The sequence below is a fragment of the Bufo bufo genome, chromosome 11, assembly GCF_905171765.1.
Source record: "Bufo bufo chromosome 11, aBufBuf1.1, whole genome shotgun sequence".
NCBI classification, from domain to species: Eukaryota; Metazoa; Chordata; class Amphibia; order Anura; family Bufonidae; genus Bufo; species Bufo bufo.
Genome location: NC_053399.1, coordinates 47282890 through 47304831, shown reverse-complemented (window position 1 = coordinate 47304831; position 21942 = coordinate 47282890). Strand labels below are relative to the sequence as shown.

The 21942-nt window shown below is 41.7% G+C and overlaps 1 protein-coding gene across 1 annotated transcript in view; it reads right to left on the bottom strand.

The window, feature by feature from the left end:
* The window catches only part of LOC120982432, a 34677-nt gene extending 12837 nt beyond the window's left edge, over window positions 1–21840 (bottom strand). The window contains exons 1-4 of the mRNA XM_040412565.1: window positions 21706–21840; window positions 17203–17324; window positions 5690–5828; window positions 972–1093 (exon numbers count right to left, since the gene is read on the bottom strand). Coding sequence (XP_040268499.1) covers window positions 972–1093; window positions 5690–5828; window positions 17203–17324; window positions 21706–21802 — 480 coding nt within the window. The 5' untranslated portion in view covers window positions 21803–21840. The remainder of the gene's footprint in view (window positions 1–971; window positions 1094–5689; window positions 5829–17202; window positions 17325–21705) is intronic.
* Window positions 21841–21942: the final 102 nt, after the last annotated feature.

Genomic DNA, 21942 nt, shown 5'->3' with positions numbered 1-21942 from the left:
ACGGCATTGGGGGTGCCGTGGGGTGGGCATCGGTCCATTTTCTGTTATCTGGGTGAAGCCGCGAATATTTCATTTAGTATATACATTTTCCATGTTCTTCTAGGGTGAAATACAGTATGATATTCTGCATATAGTAATGAACGATACTGACTGCACAGTGTAATGTAGTCTGCAATGCACATGTCATATGCAAGAGGCCTTATATAATTATTACATAATGATATATAACACATAAGTTACATTTTATATTTGCTGACTATATAGCCATTGTTGTTGAAAGACGGAGCGTCACTTTAAAAACATTGATTTTCTGGGAGTTTAATATTGATTGCCTATCTTAAGGATATGTAATCAATATCTGTTAAGTGTCTAGTGAGCGCCGTGGCCTCTTTCTAGGCCAGTGATGCCACGTTCATTGGTCACATGGCCTATTCGCAGCTCATTCCCATTCAAGTGAATGGGCCTCGGCTGCAATACCAATCACAACCACTACACAATGTCCGGCGCTGTGCTTGGTTAGCTGCGAGGAGACTGTAGCTCTCAAAAAAAGCATCTTCAAAATTGGCATGAGCGATCAGATATTGATGACCTATCCTGAAGAAAACTCCCAGAAAATTCCTGTAAAACCTATAGAACACAAAGCAAGGATAACTGTAACCACAATGTTTCAAAAGGGACAGAAAGTGATGGTATATCGCTTGGATTGCCAGGACACCCATGATACTATGAAATATCATTTCCCATGCACCGAGATTGTCTCAGCCACTCACTATGCGGGGGACTACATTACAGCCCCATTCACTTGAATGGGGCCGTGTTGCATTTCATTGCACAGCAAGACCACCACTAAGCAAGAAATAAGATGAGGCGACCTTGACGCCAGGCCCCCACCCATCATAATGGTATGGCATATTCTAATCATATGCCACACCATGGTTAGATTGGAATACCCATCTAATCTCATGTCCTACCGCGTATAGCACTGCTCCAAGCCTTGAGCCCACATCCAATAAAGTCTTCCCACTCAGATCAGGTAAGGCATGCTGGAAAAGAAACTTGAGTTCCAAAATGGAGAAAGAATGTGAAAGAAAGTCTGCAAATGAAAAAATAAAGAAGACGTTCAAAGGTAAGGTACCAATAGGCTCATTACAATATTGTGTATATGAAAGCACAGATGTAGCAGAGCTCACCACACGTTTAAGGCTACTTTCACACTCGCATTTGGTGCGGCTCTGTCTTGTAACTGCACAGACGGATCCACATCAATAATGCAAACGCTTGTATCTGTTAATAACGGATACGTTTGCATTATTCATTCAGAAAAAGTCTAAGTCAAAACGGATCCGTCTTGACTTACATTGAAAGTCAATGGGCGACGGATCCGTTTTCAATTGCACCATATTGTGTCGGTGAAAAACGGATCCGTCCCCATTGTAAGGCTCCACATCGTCAGCGCTGCAAGCTGCGTTTTAGTGAACGTCTAAAAAAACGCAACGGAGACCAAACGCAGCCAAATTGATGCATTCTGAGCGGATCCTTATCCATTCAGAATGCATTGAGGCCTGAACTGATCCGTTTTGGGCCGCTTGTGAGAGCCCTGAAACGGATCTCACAAGCGGACCCAGAAACGCCAGTGTGAAAGTAGCCTAACATTTATAAAAATAAATAAATAAATAAATAGGCACAATTATCATTATATCAAGTGTACAATAATAATTTGCCAAAAAAAAACTTGTGCAAGTACGATCTATTCAAAACAATGGTTCATTTGTATGTCCACTGGAGGAAGGAAGCAAATCTCTGGACACCTATTAAATTGTATTAAACATAGAATGTGTCGGCAGATAAGAACCATTTGGCCCATCTAGTCTGCCCAATATACTGAATACTATGGATAGCCCCCGGCCCTATCTTATATGAAGGATGGCCTTATGCCTATCCCATGCATGCTTAAACTCCTCCACTGTATTTGCAGCTACCACTTCTGCAGGAAGGCTATTCCATGCATCCACTACTCTCTCAGTAAAGTAATACTTCCTTATATTACTTTTAAACCTTTGCCCCTCTAATTTAAAACTGTGTCCTCTTGTGGTAGTTTTTCTTCTTTTAAATATGCTCTCCTCCTTTACCGAGTTGATTCCCTTTATGTATTTAAAAGTTTCTATCATATTCCCTCTGTCTCTTCTTTCTTCCAAGCTATACATATTAAGGTCCTTTAACCTTTCCTGGTAAGTTTTATCCTGCAATCCATGTACCAGTTTAGTAGCTCTTCTCTGAACTCTCTCTAGAGTATCTATATCCTTCTGGAGATATGGTCTCCAGTACTGCGCACAATACTCCAAGTGAGGTCTCACCAGTGTTCTGTACAGCGGCATAAGCACTTCACTCTTTCTACTGCTTATACCTCTCCCTATACATCCAAGCATTCTGCTGGCATTTCGTGCTGCTCTATTACATTCCTTACTTCTTGAACTCAGCGAACCCCAGCAGAAAACCAACAGCAAGTATTTTAGTCGGTTATATTATGTGTATTATGGAAAATGCATGATAAAACATCTATCAGGTATAGACCCTAACTGGACAAACTCTGTCCATATGCCATACTGGGCATTACTGTTGAAAAGAGTAGGGAGCGGCTGGAAATACTGGCTTCTGCACTGGAGCTCCTGGTATTAATTTGTTGCAACATTAAAAGGCGTTCTACCAATATTTACAGTGGCCGAGGATGCCTGACTGTGCAGGCGCAACCCATGTACATGGCAGGTTGTAACTGGGCTAGGATCATGTGCCGAATGTACGGCATGTGATCCAGGAAGTGCAAGCTAATTACACCAGGGTGGCGCAACACTGGGCCGGTAGGAATATTTTCGACATAATCACTGTTAAAGAAAAAAATTTAAAAAAATGTGGATAACCTCTTTGTTACGTATATCACAGCCGGACAACAATTGCTCTGGGGGTAACCTCCTCCACTCAGTTTCTTTATAGCAAACAATATTTGGGCGGTTACAGTACAGTGTAATATGATGTTACACCAATCATTTTCACTGTAATACAAATTAATACATTAATTATAAACAAATTATATCGCTGTCTCGAATGCATGTTTGGAGAGAATATGGGAAAATACAACATTTAGATAAAAAAAGGAGACATAAGTGGACATCTGGAACTTACTTTAGAAACACATTCCAAATATATAGATTATGAAGATGTAGGGGGACAGTTTGGTTATCTGCCACAAATATACAGACCTTGAAAGGCAACAATTAATGGAGTAATTTATGTAACATTTCTAGAAACACTTTGGGGTCAATTATTAAGACCGCCGCCGTCTTAGACCCTGTGCGCTGGCGGTGGATCCGCTGAAGTTATGAATAGGCACGGCCTCTACATAACATCAGCGCATCCACCTCCAGTCTAAATCTATGCCAGATTCCTTGCTGGCTTAAATTTAAACCATTTTCTACGCCTAAAACAGGCATAGAAAATGATGAATGAGACCGGCCTGGCAGCCTGCCCCCTTCCCCGCATTTCCTTCCTTAGACCTTGCGTCAGTGGAGAAAAGTTGCAGATTGTGGCGCAAATAACCTCTGTGCCGCAATCTGCAACAGATATCGGTTAGTAAATGACCCCTTTATCTCTAATCTTGTACCTGCAGATACATGGAATTTAACCTTGGCTTTGTTTCTTGTATTAAACTTCTTCAGTCAATTTTATAATATGTTTTTGTTAAACGCACATAAATGAAACCATGAAAATGGAAAATGAACTTTGTGAGAACAGAGGTCCTGTGTTAAAGGGAACCTGTCACCGGGATTTTGTGTATAGAGCTGAGGACATGGCCGCTAGCACATCCGCAATACCCAGTCCCCATAGCTCTGTGTGCTTTTATTGTGTAAAAAAAACGATTTGATACATATGCAAATTAACCTGAGATGAGTCCTGTCCCTGACTCATCTCACATACAGGACTCATATCAGGTTCATTTGCATATGTATCAAATAGTTTTTTTTACACAATAAAAGCACACAGAGCTATGGGGACTGGGTATTGCGGATGTGCTAGCGGCACATGTCCTCAGCTCTATACACAGTTCCCTTTAACACAGGACCTCTGTTCTCACGATTAAGCACTTTTCACAAGAATGAGACAGAGTGATTGCTTTCTGCTCCTGTTAGGTTGTACAACCAATACCGACCCAAGCGGAGACAGACTGCACTCATCTCCTACAGGTTCCTGTGGATATCATTACATCCAGAGACTGAATCCTATACGCTGTGATATCTATATCCCTAATTTTTTTTACATTTTTTTTTATCTGTGATCTGTCACTGTGATGCCTTTATTTTGGATTTTTTGTATTCTCTGTGCTGCTGTAATACTGTGAATTTCCCCATGGTGGGACTATTAAAGGATTATCTTCTCTTCTCCTCTATCCAACCCCTTTGACTACAATATTACATTATTTTTCTTATAGGGATACACTAGTACTTAAAGTCTGCCTCCAGCTAAAACTTAAAAATTCACTTTTGACAGTGGTAAACTTTCCTAAAAGTTGCTTGATTGGATCCCCACACTGTGGTCACCAGGTATTTTCTTTCTCTTACTAATGAAATAGTAGATTGCAACATCAAAAACTCAAATTAGTAATGTCACATGAAGACACAGTGATAGGTAAAACCAGCTCTGTAATGTTAGGACCCCGTCAAATGACCCATATTTTAACTTCCTAGACCTTGTTGAGTGGGATGTGAAGGAGAAATGACATTAAGGTTAAAGAGGACCCGTCACCACAAAATGCAATGCAATCTGGCAGCACCATGTCATAGAGCAGAAGAAGCCGAGCAGATTGATATATATTTTTGTACATTTGTACATTTATACCTCTGCTTTTTCTGCCTCCTGTGAAGAGACATCAGTGATTGATAACATTGTGTATATAAGTTTGCATAGGAGAACGCTGTCAGTCACTGGTAACACCTCCTCCTGTACCAATGGTTATTAACAGGGCTGCAGATGCAAATGTAAAAATTACAAGTTTTACAGAATGTTTTCCCACAAAAATAAATATCAATCTGCTCGGCTTCTCCTGCTCTATAACATAGTGCCTTCAGATTGCATTGCATTTTTAAGTGACAGGTTCTCTTTAAGGAAATGCAGTTAAAGGGGTTCTCCACTTTTGCTATATTGATGACCTGTCCTCAGGATAGGTCATCAGTAACAGATCAGCAGGGGCACGACTGCCGGTACCCCACCGATTAGTTGTTAGAGGAGAATGCAGCGCTCGTACAAGCACTGTGTTCTCTTCACTGTTTACCTGCTTGACGTCAACATTGCACCAGCACAGCAGGGTTGCTACTGCTGCTCCATCCCATTTACTTTAAAAGGATGGCTCCCTCCCATTCACTTGAATAGGAAGGAGCCGTCCCATTGAAGTCAATGCGACAGCAGAGCTGTAATTACACCTGCTCACCCCTGCTAAGTTGATGGAGAGCAGGTAAATAATGTAGAGAAGACAGCGCTCGTACAAGCACTGTGTTCTCTTCAAACTGCTGAATGGCGAGGGTGTTGGCCGTAGGGCCCCGTCGATCTGATGTTAATGGCCTATCCTGAGGACAGGTCATCAATATAGAAAAAGCGGAGAACCCCTTCAAGTGCAGTTCTTTTTGTGTAGTCAGTGACTCACCTAGTGGAGCTGTTTTTGTAGAACCACATGACGTACAGTAATTACGGCTCATCTTTCCTTCTTCACATAATGAGTCAATTGCCTCATCGTTATAAAGAAAGGCATCTACATGAAGGGTCGGCTTCTGGAGCCTTTGAATCTGAAAATACATATTAAGAAAAATACTAACACGTGGGTGTTGACTGGATCAGACAATTAGACTATGAAAGATGAGGAATGCAGAAAAATGCCCCTGTATTACATGTTAGGTGAGTGTTTTCTGTGGATCTCACAAGAATTGTGTCAATTTTCAGTACAATACATGTGGATGCGGTTTTAAAAGCTCCGTCGAAACAGAGAGGCAAAAATGTGTAATATTCAGGCCACAGAAATACAGAGCAAGCCATTGCAGAAAGGCACCGCACATGGAGTCTGGTGCACAGTGTTGGGCACCAGTGCATAAGAAAGACATAGAAGACCTTGAGTAAATTCAAAGGTGGGCAACCAAAGTAATAACTGGAATAGGTGGACCACAGTACCCAGAAAGATAATCAAAATTAGGGTTATTTATTTTAGAGAAAAAAGACTGAGAGGAGATCTAATAACTATGTATAAATACATCAAGGCTAATACAGAGATCTCTCCCATGCTATATACAGTTGTGTTCAAAATAATAGCAGTCAGACATCACTAACCTGATCAATCACTGTTTTTGGTAGAAATGATATTTCTACTAATTTACTAGCAGGTGTAGTAGAGTAATAGAAATCCAACAGACCCAACAGTCACGACATGCATGTGGCTGATTCTGTGCAATTGAATCACTAATTGAAAGGGGCATGTTCAAAATAATAGCAGTGTGGAGTTCAATGAGTGAGGTCATTCATTCTTTGAAAAACAGGTGGCATTTATTGCTCTTATTTAAGGAAGGAAGGCAGCAAATGTTCTACATGCTGGTTACAGTGCATTTCTCTCTGAAATTTGGAGGAAAATGGGTCATTCCAGACATTGTTCAGAAGAACAGCGTACCTTGATTAAAAAGTTGATTGGAGAGGGGAAAACATATAAAGAAGTGCAGAAAATGATAGGCTGCTCAGCTAAAATGATCACAAATGCTTTAAAATGGCAAGCAAAACCTGAAAGACGTGGAAGAAAGTGAAAAACTACCATTCGAATGGATAGAAGAATAGCCAAAAAATGGCAAGGACTCAGCCAACAATCAGCTCCAGGAAGATCAAAGAAGGTCTAAAGTTCCCTGTGAGTACTGTTACAATTAGAAGACGCCTATGTGAAGCCCAGCCATCTGCAAGAAGCCCCCGCAAAGTCCCACTGTTGAAAAAAAAGACATGTGCTGAAGAGGTTACAATTTGCCAAAGATCACATTGACCGGCCTAAAGAGACATTTTGTGGACCGATGAAAGTAAGATGTTCTTTTTGGGTCTAGTGGCCGGAGACAGTTTGTCAGACGACCCCCAAACACTGAATTCAAGCCACAGTACACTGTGAAGACACTGAAGAATGGCGGCACAAGCATCATGATATGGGGATGTTTCTCATACTACGGTGTTGGGCCTATTTATCACATACCAGGGATCATGGATCAGTCTGAATACATCAGAATACTTGAAGAGGTCATGCTGCCTTATGCTGAAGAGGAAATGCCCTTGAAATGGATGTTCCAACAAGACAACGACCCCAAACACATCAGTAAACGTGCAACATCTTGGTTCCAGACCAACAAGATTGACGTTATGGAGTGGCCAGCCCAATCCCCGGATCTTAATCCAATAGAAAGTCAAATAGGTTTTGGAACCGCGCTGCAGGAAAATACGTATTCCGGTCCCAAATGGATGATGTACGGGTGTCAGCCCTTCTCCTCGACAACCAGAGGGTACGGTCCTCCCAGACCCCCTCCTCTACAAGATTTAAGGAGATAGGCAAGATAGTGAAGCACCCCTGAGAATGTTATAATAAAAGGTTTTATTCTACTTACAACAGGTCAGTAGACAAAGGCATAAAATTACAAGATGATCGTCACGTTTCTGCCCGACCCGGGTTTCGCTACCTCGCTTCTTCAAGGGCGATGACTGAGCATGCTCTCACACGAGCCCTTTAAATAGCCCAGCTGTCTCATTATTCAAGCGGGTGTGGTTCCGATCCCAAAATAACAGTTTTAGAAATTCCATTCATACGTTCATAAATACAATCACTTTTAAAATGTAAACATAAGATACATAAAATACACATACAATACACATTGATGTACATAGTCATTGCCAATTTATAAGTAAACCCCTTCGAGTTACCGCTCATATCCAAAATCAATATATTCATTAATAAATTCAGCCCCTTTCTCTGTATCCTCTCCCACAAGATCTTCTCATGTCCTAACATTTTCCACTCATTCTAATATAATGGTCCTATTACTCTATGCATGTTATCCACTCTTGCAACATTATACAGGTATCCTCCCCCTATTCCCGGAGCGTCATTCATCTAGTCTCCGCCCCCTCCTAAAGTGTCATTTCCTCAGACATCATCCGATCCTGGCGCGTCATTCAGATAGTCTCCACCCACTTTTAGAGCGTCATTAGAAAGAGCGCTATCCGCTATGGTAGCGTCATTCGTGTGTTCTCGACCCCGCCTCCACCTGTGACGTTCCAGTCACGAGGCATCAAGGTCCAATGGAGCAGCCAGATAGCTGACGTCACCCAAAGGTCCTTAGGAGGCCCGGTAAAGAACAGAAGAAAGACGCCACCGGTAAGATCGTTTCACAATAAACATGGTTTTAGGTCAAATTCAATGTTGAGCCCTCTGGGTTGTAGGGTTCCTAGCTGGTAAATCCACTCCACCTCTTTTTTATTTATTTGTGCCAGCGAGTCTCCTCCACGCCAGTGGGGCTTAACAATTTCAACTCCTGCAAATTTTAACCCTTGCGGATTTTTTCCGTGCCGTAATTTAAAGTGTGCTGATACACTGTGGGTCATTAGGCCCTTTTTTATGTTACGTAAATGTTCTTGTATTCTGACCTTTAGCTTTCTAATTGTCCGTCCCACGTACTGGAGCCCGCAAGGACATTCCAATACATAAATTATTCCTTCATTTTCGCATGAGCAGTTATTCTTAATACGAAATTCGACCCCATTACTTTTAGACATAATGTGTTGGATATTTATTTGACGATCTTTGGAATTCCGGTTCTTACAACCTGCCCAGAATCCACACCAGGTGAACTTTCCTTCTTTTTTCACCTTTACACTAACTGGCGGTATGGCACTACGTACAAGTTTTTCTCTAATATTAGTTGCTTTCTTAAAAATGAAAGAGGGATTCGCAGGTATCATTTTTCCTATTGTTGGATCGTTTCTCAAAACTCCCCAATTCTTTTTTACCATTTTCTTGATATCACCTGACATGGAGCAGAATTTAGTAACAAATGAAAATCTGTAGTCCCTATTTTCTTTTTCCACTATTCTTTTTATATTCTCCTTTTTTCCCCTTGTTTCTATCTCTACATTCTGTATGCATGCATCCAAATCAACCTCATCATATCCTCTCTCCACAAATCTGCTTTTTAACACCCCACATTGTGATCTATACTCGCTCTGTTCTGTACAGTTACGGGACATCCTCTTGAACTGTCCTTTCGGAATGTTCCTGAGCCATGGGCCGTAGTGGCAGCTCTTCATATCAATGTAGGAGTTCACATCGGTTTCTTTGAAATAGGAACTAGTCAAAAAGCGCTCATTTTCTATCCGGATGCATAGGTCAAGAAAATTGACGCTGGTGTCACTAATTTCCCCCACAAATCGTAGATTCCAACTATTATGGTTCAATTGGGAGATGAATGACTCGAGTCCCTCCCTCCCTCCTTCCCACACTAGGAGACAGTCATCAATATACCTCCTCCAGAAGGTCAACTTGCCCCCTGGAGTGTCCGCTCCCAGTGTGGGAAGGATGAAGCTCTCCTCCCAAGCCCCCATAAAAATGTTTGCAAAACTGGGGGCGAATTTCGCCCCCATCGCAGTGCCAATGCACTGTACATAATATGAGTCTTTGAACCAAAAATAGTTGTAATCGAGGCAATAGCTGAGGCATTCTAAAATAAAATTACCCTGGAGATTCCCCATTATTACATCATTTCTGATTCTCTTCTCCACTGCCTCCATTCCCAATTTTTTGGGGATAACTGTGTATAGGGATGCCACGTCTATTGTGGCCATCCACGTATTCACAGTAGGGGGATTTAGATTTTTGATGAGCTCCAGCACCGACCCAGTATCTTTCAAATGAGAGGGGTTCTGCATAACATATCCTTGTAAATAAAAATCAATATATTCCGTGACTCTGCACGTCAACGAGTTGAGCCCCGAAATTATCGGTCTCCCCGGGGGATCTACTGGATTTTTATGAATCTTGGGCAGATGGTATATGACCGGCACCAAGGAAAAAGGGATGGTAAGGTAATTAAACTCTTTTTTGTTCAATATTCCTTTAGTACCCTCTGGTTGTCGAGGAGAAGGGCTGACACCCGTACATCATCCATTTGGGACCGGAATACGTATTTTCCTGCAGCGCAGTTCCAAAACCTATTTGACTTTGATTTTATCTGTGTGAAACCTACCGCACTACTCCGGGACCAGCAGCAGCGCTAATAGTGTCCGTGTTGGGACACAGGACTGACCTTCTGTTTTATCTGTAATTTATCTGTGTTTGTAGGTTGTCTAGTCCTGCTAGCAACATGGACATTTTTGATTTCAGAGCAACTTTTAAATGTGATCTTGATGCATTCTGTGATACTCCTAGTGATACCGATAATGGGTCAGATAATATGCGAACACTGTTTGTGAAATTAGAAAGGGACTTCACTAGGGAAATTAGAACCACCTGGGACATTGCCTCCTTAGAACGTTTTCTTATGGAAGGCAGGATCCCGGAGGGTCTGAGATGGCAATTGCCTCTAGTAACTGAAGAGGAGGAAGACCTAGTGGGCTGGGAAAAAGTAATGAATGAGTGTGCATGGAAAGTTATGCAGTATATTATTATAGTTCGTAAAAGCAAATTAAGGAAAATTAACAATGCTATAGATGAACTACAAGAAGAGATTAAACCGATGAAAAGTGCAAATAAGGAGTTATATGAGAAATGCAGTAAACAATGTCAAGATTCCATTTTAAAATCTGAAAAAGATATAAAAAGCAAGAAACAAAAGAAATATGCCAAAATTTGTAATGACTATAAAATGCATATGGTATACAAATGGAAAAATAAACAAATAAATGTAGAGGAGACTATGATAAATCCGGCACCTGTGGGTGATAACAGTGATAGTAATCCCAATCTGGGAAACTACACTGAAGGTTTTAGGAAATTAGAAAATGGAGTTGGGAAACAAAAGGTTTTTAAAAATCATAATCATCAAGCCAATGAGTATACACCGCAGCGTAACTATGGTTACGCACCTAAAAATCAAGAACGTTTTTTTCAGCCTAATAGGGATCATGAACAAATGCATGAGCCACAGTTTGGAAAATGGTCCGATAATAGGTACCAACAAACACAGTCCTATCAATATAACCAAAGAGGCCAACAAGGTTGGGGCCATAACTACGGATATAGGGGAGGACAATATAGTGGTAATTATGGACAACATAATGGGTATAGGGGACAATCACAATACAGACAACCGTACAGACAGCCATACCAAGGGGGAGGGTACAAAGGAAAACCAAAATGGAGACCACAGGATAACTACGGTTATGGCTACAACGGTAACCATGATTCTAGTCATTTTGACAAAGGCACCCACTATGGTGGTAGCAACTACGGAGATGAATTAAAAAGGGATAATTGCGAGGGGAGTAGACCAAACCCAAAACCGCAAGGTGAACAAAATTTTCCCCACCAAAGTATAAAAGGAGTACAGAGAGAAGGAGAAACAAAAGAACAGATAATGAGGACCCCACAAAAAAGAAGTCTAGTAGAGGAAAAGGGAAAAATAAGTTCCAAAACAAAAAGGAGCAAGGAAATCTAAAGGGAATTTTTAACTTGAGCAGCCATATCCTAACAGAGGGGGAAATGAGTGTCCTGAATAAGGGCCTAAAGTATGCACCTAGCCAGAAAATCAATAAATTTGAGGCATTTCTGGATATACACAAATTTATCCGGAAATTGAATATGGCCAAATATTGGGTTAACAACCCCGCACCGCAGAGTGTGAACCCTGAGGTGGGGCTTGTTAACTCAAATGATAATAGGGAGGATGTTCTGCATACCCAAATGAAGGAAAAGTCTAAGTTTTTTCCAAAAAACCCAAATAATGAATGTATAGAGGCATTTAAAACTGGATTGTTAAAGGAACTGGAAGAGATGAATATGGAGAAGGTGACACATAATCTCACCTATAAAGAGAGAAAAGCTCTTAAAGATCTAGAAAAGAATCCGGATATAATCGTAAAGCCGGCAGATAAAGGGGGAGGGGTGGTCATAATGAGTAAAGAAAAATATGAGGCCGAAATGGCAAGATTAGTGTCGGACACAACCACCTATAAGAAACTGAAAAATAATCCCACCCAAGAATATAAACGGGCCCTCGATAGCATAATAACAGGGGGCTTTACTAAAGGAATATTGAACAAAAAAGAGTTTAATTACCTTACCATCCCTTTTCCCTTGGTGCCGGTCATATACCATCTGCCCAAGATTCATAAAAATCCAGTAGATCCCCCGGGGAGACCGATAATTTCGGGGCTCAACTCGTTGACGTGCAGAGTCACGGAATATATTGATTTTTATTTACAAGGATATGTTATGCAGAACCCCTCTCATTTGAAAGATACTGGGTCGGTGCTGGAGCTCATCAAAAATCTAAATCCCCCTACTGTGAATACGTGGATGGCCACAATAGACGTGGCATCCCTATACACAGTTATCCCCAAAAAATTGGGAATGGAGGCAGTGGAGAAGAGAATCAGAAATGATGTAAAAATGGGGAATCTCCAGGGTAATTTTATTTTAGAATGCCTCAGCTATTGCCTCGATTACAACTATTTTTGGTTCAAAGACTCATATTATGTACAGTGCATTGGCACTGCGATGGGGGCGAAATTCGCCCCCAGTTTTGCAAACATTTTTATGGGGGCTTGGGAGGAGAGCTTCATCCTTCCCACACTGGGAGCGGACACTCCAGGGGGCAAGTTGACCTTCTGGAGGAGGTATATTGATGACTGTCTCCTAGTGTGGGAAGGAGGGAGGGAGGGACTCGAGTCATTCATCTCCCAATTGAACCATAATAGTTGGAATCTACGATTTGTGGGGGAAATTAGTGACACCAGCGTCAATTTTCTTGACCTATGCATCCGGATAGAAAATGGGCGCTTTTTGACTAGTTCCTATTTCAAAGAAACCGATGTGAACTCCTACATCGATATGAAGAGCTGCCACTACGGCCCATGGCTCAGGAACATTCCGAAAGGACAGTTCAAGAGGATGTCCCGTAACTGTACAGAACAGAGCGAGTATAGATCACAATGTGGGGTGTTAAAAAGCAGATTTGTGGAGAGAGGATATGATGAGGTTGATTTGGATGCATGCATACAGAATGTAGAGATAGAAACAAGGGGAAAAAAGGAGAATATAAAAAGAATAGTGGAAAAAGAAAATAGGGACTACAGATTTTCATTTGTTACTAAATTCTGCTCCATGTCAGGTGATATCAAGAAAATGGTAAAAAAGAATTGGGGAGTTTTGAGAAACGATCCAACAATAGGAAAAATGATACCTGCGAATCCCTCTTTCATTTTTAAGAAAGCAACTAATATTAGAGAAAAACTTGTACGTAGTGCCATACCGCCAGTTAGTGTAAAGGTGAAAAAAGAAGGAAAGTTCACCTGGTGTGGATTCTGGGCAGGTTGTAAGAACCGGAATTCCAAAGATCGTCAAATAAATATCCAACACATTATGTCTAAAAGTAATGGGGTCGAATTTCGTATTAAGAATAACTGCTCATGCGAAAATGAAGGAATAATTTATGTATTGGAATGTCCTTGCGGGCTCCAGTACGTGGGACGGACAATTAGAAAGCTAAAGGTCAGAATACAAGAACATTTACGTAACATAAAAAAGGGCCTAATGACCCACAGTGTATCAGCACACTTTAAATTACGGCACGGAAAAAATCCGCAAGGGTTAAAATTTGCAGGAGTTGAAATTGTTAAGCCCCACTGGCGTGGAGGAGACTCGCTGGCACAAATAAATAAAAAAGAGGTGGAGTGGATTTACCAGCTAGGAACCCTACAACCCAGAGGGCTCAACATTGAATTTGACCTAAAACCATGTTTATTGTGAAACGATCTTACCGGTGGCGTCTTTCTTCTGTTCTTTACCGGGCCTCCTAAGGACCTTTGGGTGACGTCAGCTATCTGGCTGCTCCATTGGACCTTGATGCCTCGTGACTGGAACGTCACAGGTGGAGGCGGGGTCGAGAACACACGAATGACGCTACCATAGCGGATAGCGCTCTTTCTAATGACGCGCTAAAAGTGGGTGGAGACTATCTGAATGACGCGCCAGGATCGGATGATGTCTGAGGAAATGACACTTTAGGAGGGGGCGGAGACTAGATGAATGACGCTCCGGGAATAGGGGGAGGATACCTGTATAATGTTGCAAGAGTGGATAACATGCATAGAGTAATAGGACCATTATATTAGAATGAGTGGAAAATGTTAGGACATGAGAAGATCTTGTGGGAGAGGATACAGAGAAAGGGGCTGAATTTATTAATGAATATATTGATTTTGGATATGAGCGGTAACTCGAAGGGGTTTACTTATAAATTGGCAATGACTATGTACATCAATGTGTATTGTATGTGTATTTTATGTATCTTATGTTTACATTTTAAAAGTGATTGTATTTATGAACGTATGAATGGAATTTCTAAAACTGTTATTTTGGGATCGGAACCACACCCGCTTGAATAATGAGACAGCTGGGCTATTTAAAGGGCTCGTGTGAGAGCATGCTCAGTCATCGCCCTTGAAGAAGCGAGGTAGCGAAACCCGGGTCGGGCAGAAACGTGACGATCATCTTGTAATTTTATGCCTTTGTCTACTGACCTGTTGTAAGTAGAATAAAACCTTTTATTATAACATTCTCAGGGGTGCTTCACTATCTTGCCTATCTTCTTAAATCTTGTAGAGGAGGGGGTCTGGGAGGACCGTACCCTCTGGTTGTCGAGGAGAAGGGCCGACACCCGTACATCATCCATTTGGGACCGGAATACGTATTTTCCTGCAGCGCGGTTCCAAAACCTATTTGACTTTGATTTTATCTGTGTGAAACCTACCGCACTACTCCGGGACCAGCAGCAGCGCTAATAGTGTCCGTGTTGGGACACAGGACTGACCTTCTGTTTTATCTGTAACTTAATCCAATAGAAGACTTGTGGGGTGACATAAAAAATGCAGTTTCTGAGGCAAAACCAAGAAATAGAGAAGAACTGTGGAATGTAGTCCAATCATCCTGGGCTGGAAAACCTGTTCACAGGGGCCAAAAGGTGGTTGACTCCATGTAACACAGATGTGCAGCAGTTCTCAGAAACAGAGGTTATACAACTAAATATTAGTTAAGTGATTGAAAGGAAAGCAAAATCTTCAAACATTTTTCAGTTTATATAATGAATGTTTGAGTTTGTAAAGAAGAATACAAACACTGCTATTTTTTTGAACAGTCTAATCACTTTTCTTCAATTTTTTTTAGAGGAACAACACAATTTTGATATATTTTTCTTCATGTTTTGATTTGGAATAGAATGTGTAGTGTTCCCAATGCATTTGTGTGTATGGAAATAAAAGCTATTAGTAGGATTTTGAACTTTATTAACTTTTTCAAACACACTGCTATTATTTTGAACACAACTGTACATACCTAGGACTGCATCTATAACAAGGGGACATCCACTACACCAAGAGTTCAGATGGGACCTGGATGCCTTTCTTGATTGTAATAATATTATAGATAAAGGGGTTGTCTGGTATTGGAGCTGACTAACGCAATGCTTGGAACCTGTGCTGTGAGGGAGGCGTTATGGAGCACAGAGTGGCCGCCCATGGTGCACTGAAAACCTTATTTGCATTTCTCAGGATCAGAGGACCGGATTTTCACAAGAAAGGTAGGGTTATGTTCCTGAGTACCTCCCCTACATTGTGGTGTGTTTACTCTAAGACCAGTTTTGAGGTGACAGGCTCCCTCCAAGCCATTTATAAGCAGTTACATCTCTATTCTACTTCAGGATGGATACGATTGGCAGCAGCCACCTAACCAGTCAGACTGGGGTTCGGGAACCCCTATTAGGCCCCATTCACACGTCCGCAATTTCGTTCCGCAAAATCATTTCTATGGGGCCGCACAAACGGATCCGGAATTGCGGACCAACACTTCCGGGTCCGCAATTCCGATCCCGAAACACATAGAACATGTCCTATTCTTGTCCTCAATTGCGGACAAGAATAGGCATTTTCTATTAAGTGCCAGCGATGTGCGGTCCGCAAAATGCGGAATGCACATCGCCGATGTCCGTGTTTTGCGGATCCGCAAAACACACACGGACGTGTGAATGGACCCTTAAGGAGACAAGCATGGGTCCTGCCCACATCTATCAGACGATTATGACATATCCAGTAAATATGGGGTTTTCAGAGATTTCAATACTGGTGACCTATCCTCTGGACGGCACGTTCATCAGTCACGTGGCTCAGGCACAGCTCAGCCCCCATTGAAATGAATGGGGCTGAGCTGCAATACCAAGCACAGCCACTATACTATGTATGGCGCTGTGCTTGGTTAGCTGTGGTGCTCACAGGAATGCTGGTGTCTTCTCAAATAGCTGATCAGCAGGGGGTCCCAGGTGTTGGACCCTCACTGATCAGATACTGATAGGTCATCAGTATAAAAATCTTGAAAAACCCCTTTTAAGGCTATGTTCACACTTGCGTTGTTGTTTTCCAGTATTGAGATCCGGCAGAGGATCTCAATACCGGAAAAAAACTTTTCAGTTTAGTCCTCATGCATTCTGAACGGAAAGAGGATGTCTTCCGTTCCAGCAGCATTCCATTTTGTGGCCGGACATAAAACCGCTGCAAACTGGGGTTTTGTGTCTGGTCATAAAAACTGAAAAAAAATGGATCTGTCCCTGGAAAAAATGTAAGTGAATGGTGACAGATCAGTTTTTTTAAGCTCCTAAAAAAAATCACCCATTAACTTTTAATGTATTTAGTGCCCAATCCGTTTTTTTCCATTTTGATTTCACACGACTACATCCTAATGGAACGGATACATCCTGATGTGCAAAATCAAAACGGATCTGTTTAATTCCGGTATTGAGATCCTCTGCCGGATCTCAATACCAGAATTAACAACGCAAGTGTGAAAGTAGCCTAAGGTTTCCATTCCAAAAAATCTTGAAAACGACAGAGGCAATAATGACTTGTGCAGTGTGCCAGAAACAAATGTATCATCTTCATTCATCTCACATTTTCCTGGGCTTGTTTCTCAGATATCACCATCGCCTCCACTGGCAAGCAGTTTCGCAAATCGTCCGCAATATTGTGGAGGAGAACATCTGCATTGCTTGTTGTTAGCTCTTCTATTTCACCTACAAACAGAAACACTTCAGTATAGAAAAGAATTTGACATCAAAGCAACAATGATGGAGGCTCTGCTGATATTGTCCTCTAGCTACCATTTGAGGTATCGAAGGAAGTTTCTGCTGAGCAGACATTGGGGAGATTTGCTCTACAGCCGCCATCATGGTGATAACTTTGGTGCAGTTTTTTGGTGCCTAACTTTAGGACAGTAATAATAAGAAATATTCCACCTTTAACCCTTTCACTACCTGAGGTTTTTTTTCCATTTTTGCGTTTTCATTTTTTATACCCCATCGTCCTTGAGCCATAACTTTTTTATATTTCCGTTCACATAGCTGTATGAGGCCTTTTTTTTTTTTACGGGAAAAGTTGTACTTTCTAATGCCGACATTAATTATGGCATACAATGTAGTAGGAAGCGGTACAAAATTTCAAATGGGGTAGAATTGGAAAAAAGAAGCGATTCCTCTACCGTTTTACAGGGTTTGTTCCCACAGCGTTTCGTTGCAGCAAAACTGACCTGTGTCCTTCATTCTCTAAGTCAATACGATTACAACGATACCCCATATGTATAGGTTTTTTATGTCTAAATAGTGTAAAAATAAACTTGAACTTTGAAAAAATATATGTTTTTTACATCGCCATGACTTTTTTTTCTTTTTTTATAGTTATATCCACTGAGCTGTGAGGGGGCTCACTTTTTGCGGGATAATCTGCAGTTTTTATTGATACCATTTTGGAGTGTGTGTGACTTTTTGATCACATTTTATTACATTTTCTTGGGTAAGAGAAGCAATGAAAAAATGGCAAATTGGCCATTTTTACCCTTTTTTCCGTTACGCCATTCGCTATATTGGAAAAATATTTTTATATTTTAATAGTGCAGGGGCATTTTGGTCGCGATGATACCAATGATGTTTATATTTCTTGTTATTTAGGTATTTATTTTTTTATTATACGGAAAGGGGGGTGATTTAAACTTTTATATTTTTTATATATTTTTCAACATTTTTTTGCAATGATTTTGAAGCTCATATATGAGCCTACAAAATCGTTTTTTTTCATTTATAATTTTGAACAATCATGTATTTTTAAAATGAGTTTATTACTGTCTATTGCTCATTTCTTATGTTGGCCTGCCATCTGGTGGCCAAAATAAGAATTGCAGCATGAATGCTCGAGGTCTCTTCCGCGAGACCCAGTGCATTCAAAGCAACTACCGACATCCCCATTGGCCACAGGGGATGTCGGTAGGATGCCCGGAAGCGCGAGCTTCCGAGTATTTGACACTTTAGACGCCGTGATCTCACTTGATCACAGCATTGAAAGCCTTTAGTTATCGAGATCGGCATTATAGCCGGTTGCGGTAATTAGCCGCAGGTCTATGCTGTTTGAAACGGCAGAGACCTGCCGGCCATGACGCCCGCTGCACGTCCGAGCGGGCGCCATGTTTACACATCACTCCAGCGCCATACATGTACGGCGCTGGTAGTGAAAGGGTTAAGAGGACTCGACCTTCAGCTATATAGAATGATGGCTAATTCAAGCATTGCTTTCTAACCAGGTGGGCTACTTTTTTAAATTTGTAGGGGAGATTTACCAAAAGTGGTGCAAAGGAAAACTGGCTTAGCTTCCCATAGAAATTAATAAGATTCCACCTTTCATTTTTCAGAGCTCCTTTAGAAAATGAAAGGATCAATGTGATGCCATGGGCAACTAAACCAGTTTTTCTTTGTACCAGTTGTGGTGATGTGGACAGTATAAGTGCTGGAAGGCGTGTATATCCCACCCGGATACCTCAGCTGGGTGAGATAAATAAAATCCAGAAAGCTGCAGTGATTTCAGCAAAGCGTAGTTTGCTGAGACAGTTGTTTTTACATTTTGTTCTGGGCTGGATTTCATTTGGACTGGTGGATAGGTTTGGTAGTGGGATCTGCCAGTCCACACCCTTCCAGTACGGGTGTTGTTGTTTACCTGAGGTGATCGCAGGTGAGGCCTTCTGTAATCAAGGAGGGATAAAACCAACCCTCTGTGTGTCAGTCTGGGGAGAGAAGTCTTGAAACCGAGGCTCTGGGTGGTGTCAGCCAGGAGGGCTGAGGGGCCACGTGTAGCCCGATCTCTTCCCTGTCTGGACTTGTGAGCGGACCTGCTAAGGCCTGGACCTTGGGACCCTGTGAATAAGCTGTGCTTAGAGGTGAGTCAGGGGAAAGTACTGTGTATTAGTTAGAGCCCAGACGGGCAGGTGTTTTTTTTTTTTTGCTGTTTTGTGTGTGCTGGTGCCAAAATAAATGACCATTTGGACTTTAAATCCACTGTCTGACGAGACGTCTGTGATTGCGACCCCCTGAGAGAGAGAGCGATCCCTTACACACTTTTGATAAATCTCCCCTGTAGTGCCTAAATTGCGCAAGCATGAAACAGAGGTTGTCCATGATTAGAAAAAGATGGCTTTCTTGGTATTGCAGCTCAGCTCCTTAGAAGTTACTGGAATGGAACTGCAATGTCACACACAACCTGTGGACAGCTGTAGTGCTGCTTTAGGAAGAAATCCGCCATGGTTTCTAATCCTAAAAAATCCAAAAAGGTAAAACTATACCTAATACTAATACAAATAACATTTGCCTAGTCAAAATATTCAGAATGGCCTCTTTCACACAAGCGTACTTGCAGTGATCCGTATTTGGTGTACCAGAATGTGCTGTTAAAGGGGCTGTCAGGTTTCAGAGCTGAACCCGGACATATCCCCTTCTTTACCCAGGCAGCCCCTCTGAGATTAGCATTAGAGCATTTCATGCTCCGATGCTCTCCCTTGCCCTGCACTGAATCGCGAAAGGGCATGGGCTTTTTCAGCAGATCCGGTGACGTACCGGGTCTCGCCATGGGAATGCTAGGCAAAGGCTTCCGCCTACCAGTGAGCCTGAACTAATGGGCGGGCTTTAGAGCAGTATAAAAATATAAACAAAACAGCTCTTGCCCTGCGCGATACAGTGTGGGACATGGACATATACTGTATTTTCGGACTATAAGACGCACCATACCATAAGACGCATCTAGGATATAGAGGAGGAAAATTGGAAAAAAAAAATTCAGCATTCCTCAGATCAGATGCCACCATTCCTCCTCAGAACAGACCCCCAAGCTCTATCGGACCTCAGATCGGACCCCCAAGCCCTATCAGACCTCAGAACAGACCCCAAAAGAAGACCAGAGAGAGGTGAGTACAGCCAGCAAAGCAGTTCTCTCACCTCCTGCATGCTGTGACAGCTTCCATAATGGAAGCAGTCATTAGCATTTGCACTATAGGACACACTGCCACCCACCTTTGCAGGAATAAAAGTGTGTCTTATAGTCTGAAAAATACAGTATTTTCCATTAGTATTTAAAGTAGGCGGCACATTTTGTACAAATACACCTATTATAGTCTACAGGAGTGTATCAAAAATGCAGGAAGGAATACGCATGTAAATCTGGATGAATTACTGAAGCAGTACTGATGACAATCTTGATGGTATATTCTCCGAAATCTGTTTGTGTTTGTATTCTGGAGTCAAAACATGGATGGATTTTTTAATACGCTTGTGAGAAAGAAGCCAATATCTAGTTCAACTCCACAAAATGGTGGCTGCTGATTTTATGAGGGCGCGGTGGTGGCGGTTCATACTTTCTTCCTTGTAAAGACAATAAAGAAGCAACTTTGCAAAAAGTCTTGATTACAAATATTTTGTTTTTATGTATACAGTTCCTATGCAGACCTAGGTGTCTCCATAGTTACAGACTTGAAACTCTGGGTGTAGATACCGACCCGCTCTTCCAGAAACAATGGGAGTAAGGGTACGTTCACCAATGAGGTTTTTTTTTTTTTAGAAGGTTTTGAGGCAGATTTTCCTGCAGGTTTCAAAAGGAATGGAAAATATAAAGGAAGAAATTACATTTCTCCTGCCTGCCGGATCCACTTCTGGCTTTGGCAGAAAAACCTGCCTCAAAATATCCGAATACGTACGTGTGAACCTACCCTGACACAATTACAGGACACAAACGTAGGCTTTTTTTTTTTTTTAAGACGATGAAGGCAAGAAACGTAAAAAAATAAAGGGGGAAGAGCAAACAAACACACTGCAAATAATCACAACTACCTTGTGTGAGAGAATGCTGCTGTAAAAAAAGACATATATTAAAAAAATCAGATCCCTTGTGAAAAGATCCTATAAAAGCTGCTAATATCATTCACACGTATATGTACGTTTCTATGAAAACTCTCAAAAATAAAGATGATTATAAAGCTATCAGACACGATCAGTGATCCGTCCCGCTGATGTACGGAAGCCTGAAGTGGCTGATAACAAGGAGCAATAGACGCATTCAACATGAAGGAAGCCCTGGGCTGCTTACTGCTGGTTTTCAGCCACTGGATAACCTTGGGCAGGACACCGGGGGACACCTGTCCCAGCAGACTGAAGATAGCACCCTGAGCTTCAGCTACATCCATCTGACAGGAGCCTCCGAGTAATTTACCTCGTTATGTTTATGGGTGTACCAAGATGGCTGCCAGGAATGGCACACATAACATAACACAGACTATAGCGGGAGAAAAACTCGGGTCTTTCACGCCGTTAATTAAAACCTAAG